The sequence below is a fragment of the Xyrauchen texanus genome, chromosome 8 (assembly GCF_025860055.1).
Source record: "Xyrauchen texanus isolate HMW12.3.18 chromosome 8, RBS_HiC_50CHRs, whole genome shotgun sequence".
Classification (NCBI taxonomy): Eukaryota; Metazoa; Chordata; class Actinopteri; order Cypriniformes; family Catostomidae; genus Xyrauchen; species Xyrauchen texanus.
Genome location: NC_068283.1, coordinates 24002349 through 24014478, shown reverse-complemented (window position 1 = coordinate 24014478; position 12130 = coordinate 24002349). Strand labels below are relative to the sequence as shown.

Below are 12130 nucleotides of genomic sequence, written 5' to 3'. Positions count from 1 at the left end.
ACACAGAGAGAAATTGCAAGAGAGAGAAACACAAAGGAAACAAAAGTCCATGCCTTGCATGCATCTAGGACTGTACATGTAAGGTGTACAGTTATATACTCTAGAGAACATAGGGGGCCTCAGAAAAGATGTAAATGGACAGCACCAGGTATTTAGTCCAGGAAAAGAGAGACGTGCAGAGTGGTGTGGTTACAGTTGCTGAAGTCTTTGCCCTCATTGTTACAAGAGCCAAAGTAATAAACGAACTACTCTATTTCAAACACAGGAGCCTGCCTTTGATTGTTCAGACAACAGATTGTTGAAAACTGCTGCACAAGTAACACATCATGGCATTTTGTGTTGAAAAGGAAAAAAGGAGAGAAGGAAATTAAGTTAATTGCTTCATTCCTTAGACTTACAATTATCTGTTGATGAAAAGGTGATGAAAACTGTCTATCAAAAGGGCAGTTTCATAGGCCATGTTTGATGAATGATTACATCAGCATCTGTTGCACAGCTTAGGGGGTGTACACATTGAGTGTATTCATGCATTTTGTCTGCATTATTTTTACTTCTTTGTCGATATTCACTTGAGTCAGACAGATGTCTTTGGCATTTGCATATGCGTTTCTGTTTTTTGTAGTACTAGAGTCAACGCAATAATTGTATTTTATTTATATATAATGGTATTCCCAGCCAGCATTACAATGCATCTTGAGATCCATGTGTGCTGTTCCATTCTGTTGCACTCCATCTAGCTGTTTTGAAAACAAGGATGCATCCTTTGTAAATAGCTTGCAACATACTAACAACAAAATAAACAGGCTATACTGTAAAAATTCCATTATGGATAGCTCTGCTAGATTTTCTATTCACATTCAAACATTGTGCATATAAAAAAAAGACCTGCCCCAGAAAGTGTCCCTTGTCTCTGTTTAACCCACTGCCCACCAAAGGATTTCTGCACATCTATACTCACAAACATACAGTACATGTACACACACACATCATAAAACTGCACATTCACACACAAAGTCTGTGGACACATATGCACACAAAAACATAAAACATGCACATGTGTAAGTGTGACTACACGGCACATAATGGGAGTGTTGCAAAGCACATAAATAGCAGAATTACATAAGAAAGCGGCAGACAAGGAGTTTTGTGTGATTTCTTTCAACACACACTAAATCAGTTTCAGAAACAATAATAATCCAATATGCAAAAGTGTACAGAGCCCATTCTCAGGAAATGGTGCCAATTAAGTACCCATAACTGACTACTTATATAATTAATAATAAGAAAATAAACAATAATATTTTATTTTTCATTGTCAAAATCATGATTTCAGTTGTGTTATGGGGAAAATCTTTTTATTATTATTATAATTATAATATAATATTATTATTATTTTTTTTTTTTACAGATATTGTCTGAATAATGTGGCATGTTGCAATAACATTTGCAATGTAAGGCAGTTATTAACCTTTTGTTTACTGGCCTTCAACCCCATTCAATTCAACCCAGAAACACTTTTAATGTAGCAGGATTGAGTGGAAATTAATTTAATCATTTAGAAAAATTTTCTAAGTATGATTTAAGTATGATTTCTTATAAGGAACACAGAACCAGAGTGATACTATCAAAATGTACTCAATTTTTCAAATTAAATCAATTAAATGTACTATGACAGGGTTGAAATAACATAGTACTTTAGGATTATGGTTAAAAATAAAAAGTATTTGGTTTACAAGGCTTTAACAACATATTTAGGATTGGGGTAGTAGTTCAATCAGAATCACCCTTTGAAAAACCTATATTTATGGACCACTAATGTGGATATTTGTACAGCCCCAGTACTTTCTTAAACCCTCAGTAGTTACCGTTTCATGAAATTATGATAATAATAATAATAATAATAATAATAATAATAATAATAATAATAATAAAAAATCATTAAATTATCTTCCAGTATTTGTTCCTGACATTTTCAGGCACAAATGACACAGCTACCTGAGAATAGGTCCCATATAAAGACAGATGTCAGTGTGAAAGGTGTTCAAAGCGAGAGTATGGGATAGAAAGAATAAAAGAAGGATGAGAAAGAGGCACATACAGAGAGATTATCACCCCGGTGCCGTCCTTTCCTCCGTGGCTGCTACACAGCCATTTCCATACAAACACAAGCCACAAATATGTCCATAAAAATACACACATAGAAAGCACATAGGGGCAGCATTTACACAAGACAAAGCACAATAACAGTAGGTGACCCCAGGAATGACAGAGAAACAGAAATGGAGAGAGATCATCCTCAAACAAGACAATCGTGAAGATGGGGTACATGCAAGAGTATACGAATGGAAAGGCCGAAACAGAGAGAGTGACAGATGCAAGGAAAAAGGAGAGAGATATATAAATAGAGATAGACAGAAAGAAAGAGAGACAGAGAACCTGGTTAGACACAGAAGCAGTGGAGAAGGAAAAAAACACTTACCACAGCAGCACACACAGTGAAGGCCAGAGGCAGTGTTAAGAGGCACCATGGTAACATCATAAACACATAACATCACAATACAGCCCACAAAATGATACGGTGAGGTACAGTACAGTACAGTGATCACAAGACACAGTGCCCATAAAAGAGGTATACTACAAACAGTGCGCACACACAAAGTACGTATAGCGTGAGACCACACCAACAAAACTCTTGTACTTTCATGGTTTCTGAAATGTATGTAAATCAGTCTCAAACTGTGTTTATATATTTGTTAAATTAACAGCAGTTCAAATAATTGGGAAATATGAAAACACATACTGTGTATAGTATAAAGACATGCTCACACAAATACTGTAAATATATCAATCCCAACTCCCCAAGTAATTTTTGGTTCAACCCAGCTGGAAATTTCACAGAGATGTATGGCCCTGAATAAATATAATTAAAATGTGGGTAAAGGAAAGCAGAGCTGATTTAAAAATAAGCATGTTAGTACTGCTATGAAGTTATAAAGCTTAATTTACTATGGTAAAACACTGTTAAGACAATTAGATGACATTGATAATTTACTGAGGGAAGAAACCAGAAAGTCAGACTGTCCAATGAAAGACTGTAAATTGATTATTTTTCCAATTCCATTCAGTGATGCCAGTTGCACATACAGTATCTCACAAAAGTGAGTACACCCCTCACATTTTTGAAAATATTTGATTATTTATTGATTATCTTTTCATGTGACAACACTGAAGAAATGACACATTGCTACAATGTAAAGTAGTGAGTGTACAGCTTGCATAACAGTGTAAATTTGCTGTCCCCTCAAAATAACTCAACACACAGCCATTAATGTCTAAACCACTGGCAACAAAGGTGAGTACACCCCTAAGTGAAAATGTCCAAATTGGGCCCAATTAGCCATTTTCCCTCCCCGGTGTCATGTGACTTGTTAGTGTTACAAGGTCTCAGGTGTGAATGGGGAGCATGTGTGTTCAATTTGGTGTCATCACTCTCACACTCCCTCATACTGGTCACTGGAAGTTCAACATGGCACCTCATGGCAAAGAACTCTCTGAAGATCTGAAAAAAAGAATTGTTGCTCTACATAAAGATGGCCTAGGCTATAAGAAGATTGCCAAGACCCTGACACATAGCTGCAGCATGGTGGCCAAGAACATTTACATTTACATTTATGCATTTGGCAGACGCTTTTATCCAAAGCGACTTACAGTGCACTTATTCTTACAGGGACAATCCCCCCGGAGCAACCTGGAGTTAAGTGCCTTGCTCAAGGGCCCAACAGTGGCATCTTGGTGGTGCTGGGGCTTGGACCCCCGACCTTCTGGTCAGTAACCCTGAGCCTCAACCACTGAGCCACCACTGCCCCATACAGTGGTTTAACAGGACAGGTTCCACTGAGAACAGATCTCGCCATGGTCGACCAAAGAAGTTGAGTGCACGTGCTCAGTGTCATATCCATAGGTTGTATTTGGGAAATAGATGTATGAGTGCTGCCAGCATTGCTGCTGAGGTTGAAGGGGTGGGGGGTCAGCCTGTCAGTGCTCAGACCATATGCCGCACACTGCATCAAATTGGTCTGCATGGCTGTCGTCCCAGAAGGAAGCCTCTTCTAAAGATGATGCACAAGAAGGCCTGCAAACAGTTTGCTGAAGACAAGCAGACTAAGAACATGGATTACTGGAACCATGTCTTGTGTTCTGATGAGACCAAGATAAACTTATTTGGTTCAGATGGTGTCAAGCGTGTGTGGCGGAAACCTGGTGAGGAGTACAAAGACAAGTGTGTCTTGCCTACAGTCAAGCATGGTGGTGGGAGTGTCATGGTCTGGGGCTGCATGAGTGCTGCTGGCACTGGGGAGCTACAGTTAATTGAGGGAACCATGAATGCCAACATGTACTGTGACATACTGAAGCAGAGCATGATCCCCTCTCTTCGGAGACTGGGCCGCAGGGCAGTATTCCAACATGATAACGACCCCAAACACACCTCCAAGATGACCACTGCCTTGCTACAGAAGCTGAGGGTGAAGGTGATGGACTGGACAAGCATGTCTCCAGACCTAAACCCTATTGAGCATCTGTGGGGCATCCTCAAATGGAAGGTGTAGGAGCATAAGGTCTCTAACATCCACCAGCTCCGAGATGTCATCATGGAGGACTCAAGTGGCAACCTGTGAAGCTCTGGTGAACTCCATGCCCAAGAGGGTTAAAGCAGTGCTGGAAAATGATGGTGGCCACACAAAATATTGACATTTTGGGACCAATTTGGACATTTTCACTTAGGGATGTACTCACTTTTGTTGCCAGTCGTTTAGACATTAATGGCTGTGTGTGGAGTTATTTTGAGGGGACAGCAAATTTACACTGTTATACAAGCTGTACACTCACTACTTTACATTGTAGCAAAGTGTCATTTCTTCAGTGTTGTCACAAGAAAAGATATAATCAAATATTTACAAAAATGTGAGGGGTGTACTCACTTTTGTGAGATACTGTACACTCACCAAGCATTTTATAAGGAACACTATTGGTCATTATAAAGTGCCCAAAATGGTCTTCAGCTTTTGTAGCCCATCCGCCTCAAGGTTGAACGTGTTGTGCATTTTGAGATATTATTCTGCTCACTACAATTTTACAGAGGGGTTTTCTGAGTTACCATAGCTTTTCTGTCAGCCCGAACCAGTCTGGCCTTTCTCCGTTGACCTCTCTCATCAACAAAATGTTTCCGTCTGTAGAACTGATGCTCACTTGATGTTTTTTGTTTTTGGCACCATTCTGAGTAAACTCTAGAGACTTTTGTGCGTGAAAATCCCAGGAGTTCAGAAGTTACAGAAATACTCACACCACATATGCCATGGTCGAAAACCCTAAGATCACATTTTCCCCCATTCTGATGGTTGATGTGAACATCAACTGAAGGAGTTGCACAACGGACGCTTCTGGCAGATGACATGGCGCGTTCTAAAATTCGAAACAACTGTTTTCAATGAAGGTACGCACACTGTTGTCGCTGCTCTGCATCTGTTGGCGGCGCCAAACCCTGACTCCGAAGGCTGCTCAAATTTCGGCCACACCTCAGAGCGCAACATATTTTCCATTAATTTTGACCAAAATCATTATCAAAGGACATAGATTATTCACCCTAACCTTGTTCAATCTTAAAGAAGGAAAAACCTTGGTAACTTTGTATGTACTGTCTACCTGAACCCCATCTACGTGCCGCGTTGATACCTGTGCCATGTCCTAGCTGCGACACAGTGTGGCACTTCTCATCCATTGTGCGACCGCCTTGAAACTCCAGACCAGTATCTGCATAATTTTAGCATTGCACTGCTCCCACATGATTGGCTGATTAGATAATTGCACAAATAAGTAGGTGTTCCAAGCCTAAGAGTATAAAGTTGGGTATAAAGTATAAACTATGTGTTACTCTGTTTATGTGCATGTAAATCCATCAATCATTGGAGCCCATGGTAATGGCAGTCTGTACAGAATGAGGAGGATGCTACTCAGAGGCCAACAATGAGAGATAAGCAGGCGATGAAGAAAAAAAGCCCTTTATTTCTACCTGATCCAAGACCTGCATCAAATATGCATGAGTAATGAGGTTGAATATTGTAATCTGCTAGATATCACATATCTAGACAATTATAACAAGTGTTTGAATGTAAAAATGTACTGTATTCTCCAATACATCCCATCAAACACATATTTGAATAATTACAAACACTTAAAATGCATATTTACAACAGGTCTGTTTATGAAGCCTGTATCAAAAAAGATCAAATACTGATTGTCACTTATTGTCAAGGCTACAGCTGCACTGATTCCAACCTGCTCTCATAAAATTATGTTAAAATTACGTTAACATTATTACAAAATTATTTTTACGTGGATCGTTGTATGTATTATGGCAGTTTCTTGAGTCGCTACAATAACTGACCTTTATTCCCTTTTACATTAATCACGAGTAAAACTTATCCTCTTACAATTTACAAGAATGGTTCCCACGTCCAGTCCTCTGTTATAAAGATGAGCTTTAATCTAGTGATGTAAGACTAGAACTGACTTGTTATTTGTGTAATCCTGAAAAAGCCTCATGCTTGGTCATCATTTGCTTGGTTTGCAGATGCTATGAGGGGTACACTTTGGTTTATCTAGTTAATGGGCACATATGTTTAATGCAAGGGTGGGAATGGAAAGTGGGTTGTTCGGAGGGCCAGGAGAGGTAAGACAGATGTGGATAAACAGAGGTAGTAGTAAAATGGAAGATGAGGATGAGGCGCTCACTTGGTTGTCTGCTGGGAGTCGAGGCATGGAAGCAGCCCTGCCATGGCCTTCCATCGACAGATAGTGCTCAGTGTCCGAGTAACCGTCACGCCCCATCTCTCTCATCTCTACTGTCTGCAGAAACAGAGGGAGACCATGCATGACTGCCCAGGGACAGCAGGCAAGGGCGGAATGCCAGGGACCTGAGAGACAGGCATTAGCACAGTGGATGGAAAGAGGACATCTCCACCTTTAGCTCTCCCTTCACCCTGTGGGGAGATGCACAAGTAGCAGGACAGTCCTGCCCCAGCCTCTGTTCTACAAGTCCTTTTGGTTGGGTTTGTATGAAGTGGGATCTGATACTATTAGTTGGTAATATACATGCAGGGCTTAATTTACAGGATCATTCAGAGAAGACCAGGGGCTGGTTGCATAAATCTGATTTGGACTAGTCTTACAAATTAGTCATCAAAAAATTTCCTTTAAGGCTGGTCTTAATTATTTAAGTAAGTTGCATAAAAACTTTGGTCTAAATTTGTTGCATAAATAAACTATATAAAGTAAGATAAATGATCATACAGCATATATCCAAGCAGAGCTTGGGTGATTGATCTGTGTGGCAATGCATCTTCAGTTACAAACAGTAACTGTTAGGGTTGCAATCTGTCCCATATTAGCTGTGATGTCCTATAATTTGGCCGAAATTAAGACGTTTAATCACAGCATGCCTGTTGTCCCGTATTTAAGTGAGAAAAATGTTCCCCTCCTGTTGCTGTATATTTTTTCAGAATGTCCTACTTTGCCTTTACCATCATGTTTTTAAAACGTTTCTGAACATCTTTGACAAATAGGCGCTTCTCCTTTATTGTCGTCCAAGCCTTGTTATTTATTATTGGCATTGTAATCATTAAATTTGCTCACTAAAATCCATTTTACAGCATGCTATTCCTCTAATATGCAAATGTTTTCTTTGTGTTGATCACCCACTGTCAGCCATTCAAGTTGTTAAGTGTCTTAATTTTCCACCAATGCAATATGAATTAGACTTATTCAGACTAATTTATTAGCTTTATACACGTTTAGGCTATGTTTATGCAACCGTGCCCAGGAGATTGTTAGTATTTCAAATTTTTTTCTTGCTAAGAGTTTGTTCTTGCCACAAACGGTACAGTTCTAACATAGAACATAATAGGAACCATTCTCAAAAACATGGTTTTAAATATGCACCAGGTGTTACCCTGCTGAAAAGACCACTAAAGTTGGTCACCAACATATGCCATATTTTATATGCTGGTCCCCAGCATGGGACACTGGTCCTAGTGTTCCCAGGGCCAGAAGGCTTCTTAACTAGGTTAACCAGCAAGACTTCCTTGGTCAACCAGCTTCAAGAGAAAGACAATGCTGGTTGACCAGCTTTACCAGCTAAGTTTTGCTGGTCCACCATGCAGCTAGCCCAGACCAACATGGAAATTCATCCTTGTCTAAATCAGTCTTTTCAACAGGATACTCTGATGATTTTATACATAGTTTAGCTGGGCAGTAGTGTCTTGCTTTCATTCATGACAATGGTACTCAGGACTGTGGAAGGGTTGAAACATCCTTCCTAGACAGTCGAACATGGATGCAAATATTCAATGACATGCGCTTCACCGTCAGAAGCAAAATGTGTGAATAAAAATAATTGCAACAATAACAAAAGCAGAGACAGACTGAGTGGAAATATAAGAATTACAATAAGAGAAAATAAGCATGGAAGATTATCCACGGAATTTTGTTTTTACTCAGCAACAGAGAAGGGGCTTTGTTGCTGTCTGCCAATGAAATGCACATGGATGAGGGGTAGACAGACCAGCCATTCAGGCTTATGAAAACAAACCACTCCAATGGATACCCTCCATAAAAAGACTGTGAATATTTAATGCACTGTCTAATAGAGGCAAAGAAAAAAATTGTGATCCACCGAGATGTCACGTGGTGTGGCGCTACATGAATGTCTGTTATTATGCTGTGAGTGCAGAATAGGTGCAGACGATACAATTCATAGCTGATAAAATAGTGCAGTTAAATAATGTTTTTTTTTTTTTGTAAGCAGTTGTCTGTGAGAACTTGCTGATTTGAACACTGCAAGGAACCTTTTAGGAAGTTTTTTCAAATTCACTGGGGCTATTACAACTTAAAGCTGCTTTAAAACAATGCTTTGTGAAAAGTTCTAGACAAATAAAACTGACTTGATTTGACTGCCATTAAAGGGATAGCCCAATAACAAAAAATAAATAATAATAATAAATTACTCACCCTCATGTCATCCCAGATGTGTATGACTTTCTCTCTTCTGAAGAACACAAACAAAGATTTTTAGAAGAATATTTCAGCTCTGTAGATCCATACAATGCAAGTGAATGTGTGCCAAAACTTTGAATCTTCAAAAATCACATAAAGGCAGAAAATGGTAATCCATAAATCTCTAGTGATTAAATACATATAATCTGAAGCACTATGGTAGGTGTGGGTGAGAAACATATCAATATTTATATCCTTTTTTTTTTTACTATAAATCTCCAACTTTGGCCATCTCAAACCAGTAGGTGGCGATATGCACGAAGAATGCAAATTGCCAAAAACAGAAGAAGACTGCAAAAGTGAAAGTGGAGATTTATGGTAAAAAGGACTTAAATATTGATCTGTTTCTCACCCACACCTATCATACTGCTTCAGAGGATAATTATTTAACCACTAGAGTCTTATGGATTACTGTTATGATAGCACTTGCATTATAAGGACCTACAGAGCTGAAATATTTTTCTAAAAATCTTAATTTGTGTTCTGCAGAAGAAAGAAAGACATACACATCTGGGATGGCATGAGGGTGAGTAAAGGAGAGAATTTGTATTTTGGGGTGAACTATCCCTTTAACAGCAAAACTGTAATTTTACACTCACTGACATATTGACTTAATCATGTGACATTTGAGGAGGGAAAATGAGAGTACATTTATATACTATTTTAAAGTCCATTTTACGTACTCAAACATACTCTTATAATGTATATTGCATTGGGCAGGCTCAGTGTACCTGAGATTGTCTACAGTTATCTGCTGTGTTGTCTGGGTGCTGGCCTTCAGGACTCCAGCTGCCTGCTTTCTGAGACATCTCCTGGGCTCGCGCCGTAACCCATGAATGGCTCTCTGGGATCCCTTGATCAACAGGCCTAACAACATATCCACATATAGTCAGATGAAAAGCCTTCAAAGCCTTCATTGAGGCAGGGGTGTATAAGGTGCCGTAATAATTATAATAAAAAATAAAGTTTTGTCATAATGCAAGTTTTAATCATAATTTGTGCTCTATGGTATGCTTGTGTAGGCCCTAAATGTAAATAAAGGACAAGAAAGGGTATGTCACTTACAAAGAACTCTTATAATGGAACAGTGATGCATCTTATAAAAATATATTATACTAATTTATTCGCATTTTCGTCATTTTGACGTCCATTCAGTGGCACTACAAAGCACATATAGTGCTGCTATAAGTGTTGGGTGTGACCTATCACGATAATCAGAATTAGATGACATTTCATCACTTATGAAGTTTGGAATTACTCTTCATTTTTCAAGGAATCACTCTTTATAGCTATACAATTACTGTATAACGTCTTTTCTGTTGTTACTTGCATAACAAATACGATTTTAATTTGCTCAAATTGATCGTGCATGCGCAAACTCAGCGCGCGCATTAGGCTAAGATGTGCACGTTTTTGAAGCTTTCTCTCCGACAGTATGTCCTCACTCAAATGGCGCCGAGACGCCCGTAAATACATTTTCTTGTTTCAATGAAATATCAGAACAAACCACTTAGTTACAGTATACTTCCCAGTTCTACAGATGACGTTCTAACAACATATCCACATATAGTCAGCGGTTCGCGTATCTCTGTGCATGCTAAATAAACTCTGTTCAGCCGCCCGAGTAAAGTATCTAACATGATATCAATCCTTTAATAAATGCATCATTCTTTCTGCGGGGCGCTTCATCCTTGGAAATAAAGAGTATTCCATACTCCTGTTGAACTCTGCCAGAGAACACACTAACGGAGATGATGTGCTGTGAATAGCGGCTGCACGTGATAGCGAAATCCAGTGTCCAGAATATTAATTTCAGATCATTTATCCATGGCGGCCTAATTCTGTTCTATTTCTAAAGTCTCTCACGGGCCGCATCGGAGCAGCCGGAGGGCAGCAGCATGGCGACATGTCAATAACATCAACTCGTTGTTTCTAGTGTCATGACATTCTTTCAAATATATCCTTTTGTGTTCCACAGAAGAAATAAAGTCAAAATTAAGTAAATGATGACAGAATTCAATTATGGATGAACAATTTCTTTAAAATATCAACAGGCACAGAATAGCAACTGAAGAGAATGATAAAGTCACTCACAGATGATTTGCACAGGGCGGCTGTTTTTCAGGAAGGCCAGTGAGTCCCTGCCCGACATCTTGGCTTGGAGACGGCGGCTCCAGACGCTGAAACATTAATGGCGTTCGATTCTGTGTAAGATACAACATGGCCTACAGCTGGTATCAGGTAAGCTGATGGGAAAATGGGGTTGGGGAGGATATGAGATGCAGAGCATCCCATGTGTAAATGGGGAGAGGATCCAGCAGCAACAGGTCAGTCAGGAGGCATTCCAGGAGTATTGTGGGAAAATGGGTTTATCCTGTGAGCCGATGGTACCATGCTAAGAATTCATTTACTTTTGTTGTCCCAGTAAATGAAAAGTTTCTGTAACCAACTGGCTGCTAACAGCAATGATAAGTCTTGGTGTCATTCAGTAGGCATCTATTTTTAAGTGTTAACAAAACAAATATAACTAACATTAAACATATTACGGCTGACTTTTTGTGTCAAAAGTAATAAAGACTCTTTACATTACATTGTGGAGCATTTCTCACCGCCACCTTCACCTACGCTTGCAGACCTACTATAATCAGAAGGCGATGATGAAGAAATTCAGCATGTGTTCGTTTTTGGAAAAGGCCAACATCCGAGAGTTACAATTTGCTTGTGATTCTGTATCTCTGAGCTACTGTCTCCTTACTATTTTAACATTAAAATGGTGACAGGCAGTATTAATATCACATTTTATAGAGACCATTTTATTTCATAAAAACATTCTCCCTGCAGACAAGATGAGTCAAGGATATTTATGGTCTATTTTTTAAGGAAGAAATGCTAAATCATGCTAAAAGTTTATTTTGCCTACTTGTAGGAGCATACTAGCATACTGTATATGTGGCCTCAAAACCAACATTTTATGTAAATAAAATCCACGAAACTCCAATTTTGATTTCATGGGTCTTTAAAG

General features: G+C 39.1%; 1 protein-coding gene across 1 annotated transcript in view; it reads right to left on the bottom strand.

The window, feature by feature from the left end:
- cacna1aa (calcium channel, voltage-dependent, P/Q type, alpha 1A subunit, a) overlaps positions 1 to 12130 on the bottom strand; it is a 123340-nt gene that overhangs the window by 11544 nt on the left and 99666 nt on the right. Inside the window, exons 44-47 of the mRNA XM_052131564.1 lie at positions 11203 to 11312; positions 9840 to 9975; positions 6790 to 6903; positions 2099 to 2140 (exon numbers count right to left, since the gene is read on the bottom strand). Coding sequence (XP_051987524.1) covers positions 2099 to 2140; positions 6790 to 6903; positions 9840 to 9975; positions 11203 to 11312 — 402 coding nt within the window. The remainder of the gene's footprint in view (positions 1 to 2098; positions 2141 to 6789; positions 6904 to 9839; positions 9976 to 11202; positions 11313 to 12130) is intronic.